Genomic DNA, 16,795 nt, shown 5'->3' with positions numbered 1-16,795 from the left:
AGCCCATGAATCAGCACAGGCAGAACACGTTAAAACATCCAGAGCAATGATATAGCTGATAGACAAACACACTGGCAGATGGCAAGTGCTTCCAGGCAGGTTCTCCAGACATTCACGGAATGAAGTTCAGTTGCCCAGATCAAACATAGGTACAGAGGGATGACTGCCACATCACCACATTCAGCAGAAGCAGGACAGGGTTCATATTTCTTGAGTGCAAATACTGGCTGTAACGAAGTGCCACCAAACCCTCATCCTGCTGTCCAGTGGCATTAATAAACATACTTACATCAATAGTAATAGGATTTAGTACTGCCAAAAAGCAAATGACAATAAAAAAGACAACGCCAAATACACTGGCCACAGAACAGTCCGACCTGAACAATCATCTTGCAATCTCCGATTCCTGAACACTGTTAGAGGTTGTATTTACAAAAGCACTTCAGGACGCCTATCACAAATAAAACCTGCTGCAGCTGGCCCTGAACAGTTTGACCACGGTTGCAGTCACTGAGCAGAGAGCAAGTAACCATGACAGGCTGCGCGGCAGTGAGACAGCTTTCACTACACCTTGGTAATCTCATCCTCTCCTTCCACATCAGCGACAAGCCCTTACAGAGAAGGTCTTACTTCTCTCCCGATTGATGCTGGCAAAACTGCAACCCAGGCAGGTGGGCTTTATAGCGAGAACTTCTACCAAGGGACGTTGAGAGCATTTATAAGATTAAAAACACACTTTAAGACATACTAAATCAACATCTTCCTCTAGAGTGGGTCCACTCATTCTCATTAAAAACCAGAATGCCCACGGAAGCTTCCAGCTTCACTTCAGGAAGTGGGTTATTACTGAGGAACTAGTTTGAAAGCCTAGCTTGCAGGCCACATCCAGCACTGCCCTATTCTGGAAGAAAACTGAAAGCAGCCTTGACTTCAGCCCAGGAAAGAGCAACATGCCTTGCCATTTACCATACTTTGCTCTGACAAACCCTGGCAAAGCAGGAGGCAAATGAAATCATAACCACCAACTAAAAATCTGAAAACACAGGCTAGATCCCCTCACCTCCCCAAGTGGAGCCCACCGCCCCAGTAACCTTACTCTTTTTTAACTCCTTCTCCAGTCCTCAGCTTGGTCTAAAGCTCTACATTTACACACAGATGCTGTATTGCTAGTGGCTCTCTGAAGGCAGCTCATCCAGCCACGTATATCCTCAAACTTTCCAAAGCCCAGACTCTTCCCTCAGTCATAACTGTGCTTCAGAAAATTAATTGCTAAAAAAATGTGCCCCCCCCCCACACACACTCCACAGAGTCTTACATACAGATATTTAGCACTCTGATCTGATGACCTGTATGAGCATTTTTATCAGATTCTTCCCCACGTTAACACTGTCACTGTCTTTCCATATTTTTACAAACCTCCTTTGAGTCTGGATCTGGAACAGTGATGTTTTCAAGGACGTCGCTGATCTGAAGGTGTCACAGAGTCAACACAAGTCAGCAAATGGCTCCACATAGAAATGCTCCCGTCTGTGGCAAACAGTCACTGCCAAAGCCTCCCATATAAATAACAGACACAAGCACAAGGAAGTCTCTTGTGTTAAGATTTAATAATAATAATAACAACATTTCAAAAACAATGAGTGCATTGTACACAAGATCTGGTATTCAGTGTTTTTTATTGACCATTTGCACTGTGAGTGTCAGCGTACTGAAGACCTGGGGAGTGGTAAGTGGATAAAAAACCCAACTGGGACATTTCTCCAAGGAGGGCAGGGGAGAGAGGGCAGCAGGAGGTTCAGAATCGAACAAACGTGGCATCAATCTGCCGGACAGACGGGAGGGCCAACATGATTTTGCGCCGGTACTGGGGATCGTTCTGCAAAGGGTTTCGCTCCAAATAAACAGTTTCCAAGTTCTTCGCCCCTTTCAGCTCATCCAGGTCACTCCAGCTCTCAACAAGGTTATCGTTCATCTGCAGAGCACAGAAGAGCACACTCACACAAACAAATACTTCAGTCGAAGCCTGATTAGCAGGAACCTAACCAAACCATTGCTGCTCAAGAGGAGTACCACCCAGTTGCAGTGCAACCTTCAAGTATAGGTAAGAAGTCCCTGCCTACACATCCCTTCTCCCCCTGCACCCTCTGCATTCTCTCTCACTCCAAGCCTTGCTAATCAGCACCAACTTCCTTACACAGTCTTAGGTCACAGGTCACCTGCTCCACTCACTCTACAGATAACATGTCTAGTCTGACTGGTTTTGATGGAAAAGAGCCAGCAAAACACTGGGACCAACTCTTTATGTATTATTCCTTTATGTATTATTCCAGTCCATATTTGTTCATTTAAGGATTGGAAACCTTCATGTCAAGGTTTTCTTTGATTGTGGTATCTATCTTTACTTCCATGACTTCTTGGGTGGGAAGAGAAGGCCCCAAACTGATGCGAAGTGACATTTTCCTCTTCCCCTTACCTCCTCGTTTTCTTACAAAAACTACTTCTGTGCTCCAAAAAAAGCACCAAACTCTCTGATTCGGTTTCTCCTCCTGTCAGTACAGGAGCTGCTTCACTGTTTGCACTGGATAGGAATTCCCACGCAAGGGGATGAATGCTTCAACTGTCTGTCCAGGAAGCAAAGCATGCACGGTGGCCACATGCTGCCCAGCCTAGAGGCTACAGCCATGCTTTGGTTTTGGATACATAGGCAGTTACTACAAAAACACCACCTTTAAAAAAAATAAAAACCAATGTCCTCCCTCAATAACTGCTCTTCCTCACGTCAGGCATTCACAGTAAACTGGAAACTTTGTGCTCCCTGTTTGCTGTGTGGTAAGCAGCTCTATTTTCTACAGCTGCCTCTCTCCGTTTATTGCAGTGACAGCAAACTGCTTCATCATCGGGACTGCCAGTGATCCTGACAAAGATGGTTTTATAGTCAAGACCTCAGATTAAAGTAGCTCTTCCTTCTGCAGATTTGTACACAGCTACCGAAAGATGTCAGAGTACCAATATTTCAGGCGGGGAGTCTCCACATGTATCCTCACCAGCCTCATGGATGGCAAAGGGCTTCGCTACTCAGGATACCACAGATAACAAAAGCAACCCTAACAGTTACCTGCCTCCTAGGAATGGAAGTAAACCAGAGACTGTTTCATTTGCTTTATATTTATAACAACAAGAACATACCAAGTCTGCTCTAAACCGATACTGTGTTCCAGTGCAGTCGTGAGCCAGTATCAGCTTCTCTCATTACACAGTCATGCTGACTTAAAGAAAGATGAGATCTGCAGAAATAGAACACACTAGGGCTGTTTCATAACCACCACAACCATGAAGGCAGGGCCTGTTTCCTAGGTAGAGATAGGCTTGCTACCACTAATCAGAGCCCTGCAAAAATCACATTAGGCTTAACTCTTTCCTCAGGGGGAACCATTATGCTCCATCTACACAGCCTGTCAAAATCTTGAAGATATTCACCAGAAAAAGCGCTCACAACAGCTGCCCAAGACAGACACCACCCTCCTGCTGCTCCCCATCAGAGGGGTTTCTCTCACCGTGTACAGATGTTTCAGGGAACAGTTCCACCTGCACTTACCCAAAACTCCTGCAGCTCCGTTAGGTGACTGATATTCTCAATCTTCTTGATTCTATTAGATGCAATGTCCAGCATTGTGAGTTTGTTCTAGACAAACGAAACAAAAACACATTACACTGGATTTCCTTTCATCTTTTCTGTCTTACTTTGTCAGGCCAGAGTTGAAAATCGTGAGAAGCAATGCTGTGTTACTGCCAGCTGTTTAAAGGCAGCACGACAAGTACTCTCACTGTCTACACAATAGCAAGACAGACTGTTTTAATTAAGCCGAGTTACTGACCTTCCAGAAGCCATGAGGCAAAAATGAAAGCAACTACTGCCTGAATGACAATTGCCAAGGGCACCTAAAAAGTAAGCTTTCCTCATAGCACGTTAAGAGAAATCCATTAAAAATTGGATCAGAAGCGTCCTCTTGAGCAGTAGAGCTGAATAAACATTTTGCAGCAGGAAACTCAACAGTTTTAGAGAAAGTTTTTTTCTGCCTTGCACGCAATCAACCAAGTTCCAGATTTCTCTTCTCTCCTGCAGTGCCACCTGCTGTTGGGTGAGAATGCAAATGCTACAAGCACCTGTGAAATCAGTCCTGCCCAGAAATCTAGAAACAATGTCAAGCCACATGCCATGGCTTGCCCCTTTCACTTCCAGCTCCACTTGTCCTATCGAAAAGGACTCAGTTATCTACAGATGGCTGTCAAAAGGCTACAGGGACAGCCAGCAGTGGCTAGCAAGTCTTTCCACAGCTGAAGACCCACCAAGCTGCTCCACTAACCACATGCCTCGAACTTCCCAACAGCCACCTCCCCGTCACAAAAAAAATCTGCTCCAGAACATCTGGAGGAGCTTCATAAATGTAAAATTGTTTAAGATAACTAATACTTGGACCTTCCTGGTCTTTTCAAGGCACTGAGGACCCCACGTGTGACTGGGGAAGCTGAGGAACAAAAGCTCCCTAAAGGGCAACGGTTCAGACATGCTTTAGGTCTGCTCACATTGTTCTCCAGTCCCTCGATGACTTCGATGCCATTGTTGCTGAGGTACAACTCACGCAAATTCACCAAGCTCTGCAGCCCCTCGATCTTGGTCAGACGGTTACTCTGAAAGTGTAACAGCAGTTAAAGTTCACTCAAAAAAACATAAAATATAAGAGAGTCACTGGAGGAAAAGTATTTTTCTAAAGCATGGATGGGAAGGGAAAATAGTCCACTTGGCTTCCCATTGATCCTGTGTGCTCAGTTTGTTGGATCTCTCTGCCACTGTGCTCAAGGAAGTTCCAGAAGAGCCAGAGTCTCCAAGTTTAGTAGAGTCAGATCCTGACATTCCTATCAGAAGTTGTAGCCTGAAAATTTTCTACTTGGTCTATTTAGAGACAAGTCTATGCATTGATAGCATTCATTCTGTAGGTCTTTTTAATGGAATGGTCCTAAAGGAAGTTGTATGACTAGTCATGATACACACTGCTATATACAGCTCTGTAAATCCTATAAAATGAGATACCTACAGGTACTGCAACACATAGCAAGTAACACTTATTAGAAATAATTGTAAGAGATACCAGGGTGTACTCACTTTGTCATGTATTTATCCCACCCTCTAGAAAAGGCTGGGACATTCCCCTAGCTCATTAAGGGCACATTTCATTTAGCACAAGCTTATTCACATTTCCCCTCTCTTCAGGCAGAAGGCAGTGACACTGAGCCACTGCCACTACGTGCACGTCCCTGGCATAACTCACTTGATGTTACTCTGCAGTACCTCAGGAAGGGATTGGGGGATAGCATTCATTTCCTGTCCTCTCTCAGGAAAATAATTTATCATTTTAGCAATGTCGATCTCATTTAGTACCAAAGGATAAGAAAAGACGGCACAAAATATCTCACTCCATTCCAATAAAACAGTTTGACCCAGGCACCAGAGACCCACTGATTCCACAGAGCTTACTGTAAGTTACAAGGTTGTTCACGGAACAGGGGTGTTCAACGCGTAACGACACGGAGCAGAATCAGTACCTGTATGCTGAGCACAGTCAAATTCGTCAGTGCATCCAAGTTCTGGAGCTTGCTGATTTTATTCTTTCCAAGGAACAGACTGTCGAGGTTAGTCAAGGCATCAATGTTTTCGATGGCCTGCAAAATGACCAAAGGAGACAGCATTGCTGGGATGCCAAACTGCAGCCTGGAGACACAGCTGGCGTTGTACAGCCTCAACCTGTGCAGCTGCACTCCGCTGCAAGACAAGCCTGCCAGTTCCAAACACAAACTGTGCACAAGGTCGGGCCTCCCTCAAAGAGCAGGATAAGCACAGTGACAGCGAGCCTCAGCCTGTGACAGCTGGCTCGCAGCGTTACTGTTTGCTGACTTTCAGCAGGGGTCACATCCCTGTCACATCACTTTGTCCTGTTGCCACCACCGTCCCGGCCAGAGAAGAGAACGAACAGGCACAAGGAGCACTGAAAGGGACATTCCCTGGGCATGAGGTGTTTCCAGGGCACAGATACTCATTGGAGAGGCGAGAGTAGCTGTCACTGGTGAATGGAAGGACTCTGGGAACAGAAAGTGTAATTCCCAAATTTAGTGCTGACCATCCAGGATTAAAGCAGTCGGAGCCAAGCTGCTCCATGTATCAGTTTCTCTGTCATAAGCAAGGTTAACTGTCTGATGGGTGTATCCAGATATGGATGACACAAGGTGTTAATACATTTAACTACAGGCTACATATTCATGCTACAGGCAGAACATACAGGTACCAAGTTAAGCGATATATGCCTGCTAAGTACACGCGCTACTGACAGAACATATACACTGCACAAATTCAAGTCCCGAGCTCAGCTGTCCGTGGGAGAAAAGACCTCTGTGAGGCATCAAAACGAACCATTCTTTGTTTACAAAGGAAGGGGCACCAGAAAGCATGAAGAAAAGAGAAAAAAACAGACATGGCAAGAAAAGGGGAGAAGGATGGATTTAGAAAAGGCTCCTGTAAAAAGGAAATAAAATGCTTTTTTTTTTCCCCCAGGGGACAGCCAGAAAAAAAAAAAAAAAAAAAAAGAAAATAGGTGCTGTTAAAAAGATGGGAATTTTAAAAACAGATTTCAGCTCACAGAAAAGCAGCAACACGAATATAGATATACACACAGCTGTGCATCTGTGGTTAAATATCTTGTGACACCTCAGCTTTTCTCCATCCTCCTTGCCTGGCGATTCCAGAGACTAACAGTGCCGGTGTGACAGGACACCAAGCCCTAGCACCCCGTAGTTTTCTGCGTGCGCACGCTTCTGGGCAAGGGAAGGCAGAGGAAGAGGGACAAGTGCACACAACGCATTACAGGTAAGCTCTGGAAAGGAAAGCTTTTCAACCTCTATCCCAGAATTGCCAACAGATTCAATGTAAGTTGTTTTATCAGCTCATATATGGACTCACCCTCCTTCTAGCCTGTGGACTTACCCCTGCTTTGGCCTTGCAAGAAAATAATAGATTTTTTTCTCATTGGTAGCTCCCCCAGCCCTGAAGAGGAAATACTTGTGATTCTGAGGGTATTGAGAAGAAATAATCAGAAAAAAAAAAAAAAAGCTATTTAAAAGCTATAAAAAAGCCACGCTGAAGTGAGAATATGAAACAGATGGGCATGAGGAAAAAAAACTTGGGAACAAATAAAGTGCTTGCCTCGTAGTTGCCTCAGTCCAACTTTGGAAAGAAAAGCATGAAAGTGCATTAGCTCAGGCATAAAATTATGTTTCCTCACCATTCACATAAAAAGGACAGAGCTATGAGTGCTTAATAAGTCATGACAGACTCCAGGGTAAGTGTGCACCAAGAGGTTAGAGTTTTGCAGCAAAACAACTACGCCAGCATTACTGCAGGAGCTTTCATGTGCAGGGTATGAACTTACCAGGCACCCCAGAACCAAGAAGGCTGCCTGAACAGACAGCCCATAGGCTTTTGTACTACGGAGTTAAGGATATGCCCACCATGGAGCCAAGCTATCCTGCTGGCAGGAAACTATCAAAAGAGTTCTAGGCATCCTCAAATAACGAGATGTTTTTTTCATGCCTACCCTAGACATTACTGGGTTTCTCACTCCAGTAAAGCAGCCAGAAGCACAGAGCAGTGCTGCCTGAAGAAGCCAGAACAGAATTAACATATAAATGCTAAAAATAATTTAGCTGTGTTACCCATACAGTGGGATAACTTTTTTTTTAAAAAAACATGTACAGCCTCAGTGCTGCAAAAATACATGTAAAATAAATGCAATGTTGTTCTTTAAAATATAATTTTAGGCTTGATAACACTGGTGGCGATATACCACCTCAGTGTCCATACAGAAATCTAGCTGGATTTTCTTTTCCACACAAGGTAATGATGTTCAGATACGGAATGTAACAGTTTTAACCCAGCTTTTGAAATGAAAGAATAAGTGTGCTTAGCCTATTACATTTCTGAATACAGAAACTGCATCCCTCTAGGTCACGTTCCCCAGCCTATGCAAGCTGTAAGGTTCCTAGTTGTTTATTTGGCTGATGTTCTCCCACTCGGGATTTATTCCCATAAGTAATTTAGTTTCCAAACTAATAACTTCTTAGATAGAAAAGTCAGTCCAGTTTAGCTTTAGGGGAAAAATGATTTTTTTTTCCAGTTCATAAAAGCAGCAAACATTTCTGCCTTAAAAGGCTGTTTATAACAGCTTATGTTTCCTTCCTTCCTACAAAGTTAAGCGTGCTTCCACAGCGGCTGCGATGTAGAGGACAAACAGGTATTTTCTTCATCTGCTCCTTCAGCATAACAAATAGTTTTTCAGTGACTGTAACTGGGGAGTGTCAGCTTACATAATTTTCAGATTGGAAAAATGCTCATTTGTAACCATTATTTTCTAAAGTATACATAATTAAAGAAGTTTCTAAAGAATTTGTTTACTTTGCACATTGTAAGTCTCGTGTGTTGCCTGTTTCACCAATTCTCTTATGAACTGGGCAAGATGCAGGAAAGCGTGCCTTATGGAGAGCAAAGACTACTCAGAACTGCTTCCCTTTAAGTGGCACAGACTTTAAATCAGCAGAGTTGGAGAGGTCACTAACTGAACCATAAGACAAAGCACTCAGCAGTGGAGTATCAGTTTTTTGAGGCACTTCAGAGTAAAGTCAAGAAAGATCTTTTTCCTGAGGGAGACTGACAGAATTATCAATTATACATACGAATCTGAAACTACAATTACATTTGAACTCCATAGTGCCAGCCTCTAGGAAGGTAAGAGAAAGCAGTAACTGCTGGTTTTGATAGGCTTGGCTCTCTGTCAAGAGGAAACTGTCATCTGCAAGAGGCCACACACAGGGGATGCATTAAAGAGAGATTCATCAATAGTAGTTTAGTAGCCAAGCACTACATGCATACATGATTAAAGAATTCAGCAGGCGCAGCAAACAAGCAACTACACATTAAATGACCAGAACAATAAAAACAGCAAAATTGCAAGTAAAAGTCAGTGCATTGCACTTTCGAAAAGGGCTAATCCCAAGCCAAAGAGCTCAAAACTCTTCAGCTAACATCCTGTACAGCAAACCTACCCGGATTCGATTGGATCCCAACTCTAACATCTGCAACAGCTGCAAGTGGCTCAAATTCTCAATTTTGGCGATTTTGTTGTTGACAAGGAAGAGTTTTTTAAGTTGGGTAAGCCGATCTAGTCCTTCAATGTGTCGCAGAACATTAAACGAGATGTCCAGGATCCTGAGGTAAAACAAAACAAAGGTCTCTTCAGTCCAGGAGGCACAAACGATTCCAGAAGGGACATTTGTAAATCGGTGCTGAACCTCGCTACCTACAGAAGCACTTTGCTAGGCCCTGAGTCACAAGCGGTGTTTCTTTATTCAGAAATAAATATAACTTTCAAAATACTTCCATAGCATAACAGGGGAAAAAATACATATGTAACACGCACAGGATAGACCTTATTTTTTGCCCAGTTGTGGATCTGCCACTCTCAGCCAACCTTCAGTACTGCACAGCCTGTAGGAAATGCACGGCCCTAAAAGATTGGCCTCTCTGCGGACAAGGCCAGGGCCTCCCCTAAGCATGAAGCAGTTGCAACTGCAGGAAGTAGGTCACTCCTCCTCAACCCCAGTGGAAACAGTTTCGTGATCAAGGACCAGTGCCAGAAGCTAGGAGGAGCACTACTCCTTCCCCATGTCCCCCACAAAACATCAAGTCTCTTGCATTTCCCACAGGAAGGTCAGCCTGCTGCACGGAGCTCTCACCGGCAATACCAAGGGATGCCCGAGTGCTCCTGTACCCGGAGAGAAGCTGCAACCACCTGTCGTTCTTACTGTCTTACACAGCATGCATTTCACGTCCAGCTGACTGTCCCTGTTGAGCTCCAAGATGATGAAATTATTTTACCCCACAGGTTAAACACCAAGGGAGAACAGACCTCATCCTTCACAGAGCACCCAAATGAACTACGAGAAGGGCCTGAGTGGTAAAGACTGGAATAAGTACAGCACGTGGAGCTCACTGAGTGGCGTAACACCCTCAGGCTAACCCTGGTGATTCCCTGTGACTCACTCAAGTTCTGTTAGAGCCTCCAGGTTCTCAATCTTCCGAATCTGATTGTCGTAGAGATCCAGCTCCCGCAAGGTCTGCAATTGCTCCAGGTTCTCAATGCGCTTAACCAAGTTCTGACGCAGACAGAGAGTCTAACAGTTGAAGAAAAGTTTAAAAACAATCAGATTGATAGATACAAATGACAGTGTGTAATGCCTCTTGGCATACAGAGGGTGAGTTTTTGGGTTATCCATAAAGTTTTGTGGATTGTTTGTTTCTGTTTTGTTTTTTAATAGAATTTTTCCTGTTTTCTTCCAACACTACGAAAAGAAAGTTTTTTACCATGAAGGTGGTTGGACACCAGAACAGGGCCCCAGAGAGACTGTGTAATTGTAACGTCATCTTGGAAATATTCAAGACCTCAACTGGACAAGGCCTTGAGCAACATGCTCTAACTGGACCTGCTTTGAGCAGTTACTAGGGACTTCCAGAGGTCCTTTCCAGTCTAGAATATTCTACATGTATGTTAAGCCTGTGCAAGTACAAAATGTATCTCTTAGAATTAACCCTGATGTGTTCTCTCTCTTTAATTTCCAAAACCAACTTGCAAATCCCCAGCATTTTTTATTCCTACTTGACAAATGGGTCAAGCGTAAGGTGAACTCATCAGGATCTCAGCCAAAGAGAGACTCCATGTTTGTTCTCTAATGGATCAGACGTGCAAAACGTCCAGCTCCAAGAGACATTCTCTATTCCTTAGGACCATTACCTTCACTTTCTTGAGCACCTCAAATCCTTCAATTTTTCCAATTCGGAAATGATTCAGGTCCACATCCTGAAAGAGAAATGGAGGTCAGAGAGATTCAGCAAGTGTTTCAGAACATTCTTCGAGACTAACCTGGTACTTTGTTGTAAGCAAAATTGTAGATTTACAAAATTCATGGCTCATAAAAACTTCCCTTTAAAGGGCTTGTGAAAATTTGTTTTGGAAGATGGTATTTCCACCAAAGGTGAAGTATGGGGCCTAAGCTTACCAGCTGCAAAGGCAGTATCTGGGGAAGTGCAACAGCCCTTTCCTGAGTCTCTGCTTTGTTTCACCAGTAGGGGACTTCTTTTTTCCCTCCAGTAAATTTGGAACTTACCAAGAAAGACAAATTCTGTTGCCTGGCTTGAATAAAGTACTGCACAAAATTCTCCTACCCACTTTGCTAGGGTGTAACTGGAACACACCTCGCTATTTCCAGTTCCAGGCCTCAGGTGACTAAGAACCACTGGTAGTTCAAACAATCTGGTGGTTCTGTGAACAGAACTCGGCTCTAGCAAACAGCTAAAGCACTTCCCATCTATGCTGCTCAGCCCCAGATGCTCTGGTTTTCCAGGTCAAACAGAGACCTCCATCGCCCATGCTCAAATTCTCCAGTGCACAGGCTCAGGAGGCTGCCTATGCCCAGGCACTAGGCCAGTTGAGTCGCCGTCTCTTACAAATCACGGGTCTGACTGCAACAACCACTTCGTTTAAGATTCTCACAAAAGCTCGTACCCCATCAATGACACTCGCAGCATAGCCCCACCTTCAGCATCTCCATGTTTATTGCAAAATTCCAAGTGACCCACAAGAGGTTTTGGATTTTCATCAAGAATAATACACCTCTACTTCTAGTCTAAAGGCCCTGAATCAATTCTGGGGAAGACAGAACAGCCAGCACCTTCAAAAGAACCGGAGCTCATAACCAGGTGTCGATACGTGCCTTTGCTATCCTTTTCTTCCCTCTGTGTAAAGCCCATAAGGACAAAAATCTGCCTTTACCTCAGCTTCTGGATCCAGGTTAATTGTCTCCATGTCCACTGGTGTCTCTGCTTCTCCTGCAGCAGAAGCAGACACATTATAAAGTTCTGCTACCTGATGGCAAAAGGCAAGATGACAACAGCTAACATCCAGAGAGACAGAGGGAGCAAACACTCTCTGCAGAGGGAACATGTGCATAGTTCAGACACTCTGCTGCATTAAAAATACATTTCACCTATCTGGCTTCTCATCACGACAGCTACGCATGAAAACAAAATTTTAATAACAACAGAATTTCAGGCCTAAGTACAAAGGACAGAAAGAACAGTGCCTTACCCAGCCTGCTTACGTGGCTGCTGAATAACGCTGGCTTCAGGTTGATCTTGACAGGATTCTTCTTCTTTACAGTTAGGGCCATCATCTCTCTGAAGATACACCCTCTAAAGTGTCTGTGCTCCTCAGATATCAGTGCCAGGAAGGAATCTAAGCACACCTAAACTCTCTAGTGATGGTGCCAAGAATGACCAAGCATCTCAGCAATCCCACCCTTCAGCTTTCCTTGCATAAATTCTGCCAGGTTATGGCAATGTTGTGCCCTCTTGTGCACGGATCTCCCTTCTTTTGTTTGAATGAACTCACTGATATGCTAGCAAACACTGTTTATCACACTGCATACATTTTCTTGGGAAATGCTTTTGTAGCTCTGGAAGACAGCCCAACATTTGCTGTGCTTCTATCACAGCACAAGAGGGAGCGAAGTTTACTGGATAAATTCACGATGAATAATTCATGCCCGATTCTCATTTGTTGAGGATGGTGTGATGGTTGCATCAATCTCCAGAGAAAGTCTAATTAGACTTTGCAAAGCAGACATACAAAGTGCAACCCCTTCCCATTTCACCTGTGTAGCTTCTGTCTGTGCTACCAAAAAACTAGAAGGATATTTAATTAGCCAAATCTCAAGGGCTCTGGATTAACTCCTCATTACAGGATGCGAGCTCATTCCATAACCCAAAAGTAATGAACACTTTCATAGCCCAGCATGGTCACAATGCCCATGCAAACGCCAAATATCCTCAGTATTTAATGAATTTTTCCAAAAGATGCTTGGAATTACCTGTGATATTGTAAGGATTAACAGTACAAACATTGCAGTTTTTAATACTGCCAGACTCCAAGGTTTTAAAAGCTCCACACCCTGCCTTACCTTCCTGCACTTGGCCGTGGCTCTCGCCTGAGCATTCAAACAGAAGAGAGTTCTAACTGAACCCACAGAAATTAAGACTGAAAAACAATCCTCTGTCCCTCTTCTTCTAACGTTGTATGCAGCATAAATTAGCAGGGAGCATAAACTCTATTGCAGGGATGTGAAATGAGCTGGTAGGTTTGGTAACACTGAGTGGTGGTACAAAAAGCCACCAAAACTGACACGCATACACACACCTGTCAGTATTTTGGCAGTGGGCAGCACCTGCATTTTCTTATTTTTCTTCCAGACCAGGAGCAATGCACTTCAGCAGAGGAGTGGGACACGCTTCCCAGCTGCTTCCGAAGCTGCATCTCTTTGACCTATTTCTAGGGTGCAAGATCTGCCAGCACAAAGTGCTCCCAGACAAACGAACAGCCTAGCTGAACTCACAGCCAGCGGGAACACAGCCCAAGTTTGGAACAACAGTTCCTTGAGATATCACATTTTTTTAAAAAAGCAAACAATTCCCTCTGTATTGAGTTGTGCAAGCAGTAAGTCACAGTGAAGGAACTTCTTCTGGGACTTTTTGCCATATGACTTTGAGTGACCAGTCCTTGCCTGTCCTGGCGCTACCAGAAGTGCACAAGCCTGATGGCACAAAACCAAATCACACAGGAGAAATGCAACAACTTCACAGCAATGAAAGCAACTTAAAACTAATAGGCATACACATTGCTGTAATAAGGCTGGCTCCCAGGAAGGTTATGTACTGTATAGAAATACTCCCGTATAGCAGTCTGTGTGCTGATCATATGGACAGAGTCGTGATCAGAACACGAACTGCAATTTCACACGCACACAGTACGTATGCAAACAGTCCACGGTTTTTAATGCAGCAGATTTCTCAAGGAAGGGGGGGAAACGTGGCACTGAAGTTGCTTAAGTAAGTTTCTGTGAAATTCATGCCTGCAAGCTAGACAGCTCTGCAGCTGTAGGGAAGACGACAACATTCAGGAAGCCCGAGTTCCGCAGCCCAGAACAGCAGCTACTGAGTTACGTAAATCTACAGCGCTGCAACCATTTAAAGCAGCTGAAAGCCTAACTGCACTTTTTAAGTGCATATGCACGAAAAATATTATAAATAGCTAAGTTGGAAGCTGTCTCAACAGAGGCGCTATTCCTCAGAGAATTAGCTAAACAATAAAAGTGAAGTTTCAGCTGTTTGAGCTCTATTTACAATCCTCAGCAAAAGACGTGGAGGACTGTTCGTTTTGCTTTTTAGCTGAGCAACTCAAAAGCTGGCTGAAGAAACTGGCTCGAGCGTTCCAATATTATTCCTCTGCTTGGTTTCTGCCCTAAAAGAAGTTTTCTGGATCCTAACAGTTTGGAAGGAGACAGAACGCCGATCCAGTCGATAGAGTAAAGAGTACCCAATACAATTTGGACAAATCTGAAGTTGTTTTTCCTGACTCCACTTGGAATAAAAGTATGTCACTTGAAGTCGTTTCTCTACGATTACAATTCCCAAGGGAGCAACATAGAAAACACAACCTCACATGCGCAAATAAATGAAGCCAGCTAAATAAATATTCAAAATGTGACACATGTGCAAAGGAAAACCACGCCAGGCTGATCCGAGTGGTTCTTGCGACCATCTAGTGCTTGGGATTCACCATTGGTGAGATGTGCTCTCATCCTTTTCAACGTATCATCACACCATTGTTCAACTTCCAGTTTGTTGGGCAATTTATTTATTTTTTAATGGTTAACAGTGAATTGTTAACAACTAAGAGGGAATTCATTTAGTTAAGAAGTGAGATTTCAAATTCTCGTAAGAATTTGCGAGTTTGGAAGATGCTCTCAGCAAATCTACGGAACACGGTTAAATTAGGAGGAATTTGTAGTACATAAACAGTCAAAAATTTGCTGAAAAAAAAATCTGTATTATTTCCCTTCCATTTTTAGACCAGCAAATACACAAGCACGTTTGTCAAAAAGGAAGCTATTACATCTCCAATTGTTAGCTAGCATTACAAAAAGGCCAGAAAATATTGCCACAGGGAGTCTTCAGAAATTCATTTGCTCTGACAAATTCTATGCAAGCTACTCTAAAACAAGCATTCCCACCAAACACACGCAGGCTTAGAAAAGCCTGTCAAAATTTCTACCCAATGCAAGGAGCAGTGAAAGTATGAAGCCAAGAGAATTCAAAAAGGTGCAATTTTGATGCCTTAGCACTTTTAATTTAAAATAAATAAATAAATAAATCAAGAGCTTTCTTCAATCTACCTAGAAATAGTCTTCTTTACCTTCCAAAGAAATCCGGCAATTTTTAAAGTTAAAAACTCCACGTATTGAAGTGGAATTACGAAGAACTGTTTTTGCTTGTTTCGAATGAACACTTCCAGCATCTCTCTCCAGAAAGCAGTAACTCTCACACACAAGAAAATACGAAAAAAGCTGCATTGCATGTTGACAGTAAGGATTTCAAAGAGCAGCATGGTTCCATACGCGGCCAAAGAAGGAAAAAATGAAGGTCTAATATCAGGGGATCCATAAAAGAAGGCAGTTTTACTCTAGCAACGCTTACACTTGATTATCTTTTTTTAAAAGTCTTCTCTGGCACAGATGCACGTTATTAGCTAACGCTGACAGAACCCCTGTGCAGCTATCAGAGACACAGAGGACTGACACACGCGTGTGACCGCACGCCCCGTCGGATGACACTTCCCAAAGCGAGCGCTGAGGTCTGCACGGTACCTGTGGAGCTCTCGCCATTCTGCTCGTCTCTCAGGCTCTGCTGGCTGAGATCTGTCACCAAGCACACCGCTTGCTTCTTCCCTTCTTCATCTCCCGACTCCTCCGATTCGATCCGCTTATCAACTGCACGAGACAGACAGCAGCAGCATTAGGCTACTTCTGGCAGCGGGGCGGGGGGAGGCAGCAGCAAGCAGATAAAACAACCAGGACTCACAAATACCACTAGGCAGTTAGTAGATATCCTAAGTTAACTAATTGAAAGGTTTAGTCTTAAATAAAAGGCCTCTTACCCCTTGTTTCTACTTTGATTTTGGGTGCACTTTTTCCTCCCATCACATCTTCCTAAAACCAACAATCTGGGAAGAAGACTGGAGGAAAAAGGAAATTTCTTAGATCAATGAAGTGCAATTCCAAAGGTGACGGAGATGGAAGTAGAGTCGTTACACTTAAAAGACCTTTTTAGATAAAAAATAAACCAATAAACAAGCCGGTACCGTGCGCCGCAGCGCCAGGGGCACGGAGCGAAAGGGAAAAAGGAGAATTTTCCTTTGCCAAAAGGGGAAAAAAGGCGAGCCCAGGGGTGTCCCTGCCGCTACCGGAGCCGTGTCCCGGCCCGTTCCCCCCCCCCCGCCTGTATTTATCGATCCCTTCACGCCCCGGCCGCCTCCGCAGCCCCCTCCCGCCGCCTCTCCCCGCCGGGGAGGCCCCGGGCTGCACCCCCGGGGGTTGCCCGAGCCCCGCCGCGGGTTCTCGGTCGTGGAGCGGCGCCCCGCGGCCGTGTCGCGACATGTCGCGCCGGGGGCTCTCACCCTCCATCAGCTCCTGCTGCCCCTGCCCGCTCCCCGCCGCCATCTTGCTTCTCCTCCCCCCGCCCCCCGCCGGAAGCCGCCTCGCCGCCGGCCGCGGCCAATCAGGGGCCGCCCCCCCCGCCGCGCCT

General features: G+C 44.5%; 1 protein-coding gene across 2 annotated transcripts; it reads right to left on the bottom strand.

The window, feature by feature from the left end:
- Positions 1-1,588: 1,588 nt before the first annotated feature.
- On the bottom strand, positions 1,589-16,739 carry PPP1R7 (protein phosphatase 1 regulatory subunit 7). Of its 2 annotated transcripts, XM_084529730.1 has the most exons (11): positions 16,668-16,733; positions 16,149-16,226; positions 15,859-15,981; positions 11,931-11,986; positions 10,893-10,958; positions 10,145-10,275; positions 9,148-9,310; positions 5,602-5,718; positions 4,585-4,689; positions 3,596-3,682; positions 1,589-1,972 (listed from the first exon to the last, which is right to left on the bottom strand). In XM_084529730.1, exons 2-11 carry the CDS (start codon positions 16,189-16,191, stop codon positions 1,796-1,798), a joined length of 1,068 nt encoding a protein of 355 aa, XP_084385856.1. In that variant the 5' UTR covers positions 16,192-16,226; positions 16,668-16,733; the 3' UTR covers positions 1,589-1,795. The 2 variants fall into 2 exon arrangements, with proteins under 2 accessions (XP_084385856.1, XP_084385857.1); XM_084529731.1 differs by lacking the exon at positions 16,149-16,226 and having other exon boundaries at positions 16,668-16,739.
- Positions 16,740-16,795: the final 56 nt, after the last annotated feature.

The sequence above is a fragment of the Aythya ferina genome (assembly GCF_964211825.1).
Source record: "Aythya ferina genome assembly, chromosome: 9".
Lineage (NCBI taxonomy): Eukaryota > Metazoa > Chordata > Aves > Anseriformes > Anatidae > Aythya > Aythya ferina.
Note: the sequence above shows the minus strand (reverse complement) of the source record. Positions and strands in the feature narration are given on the sequence as shown.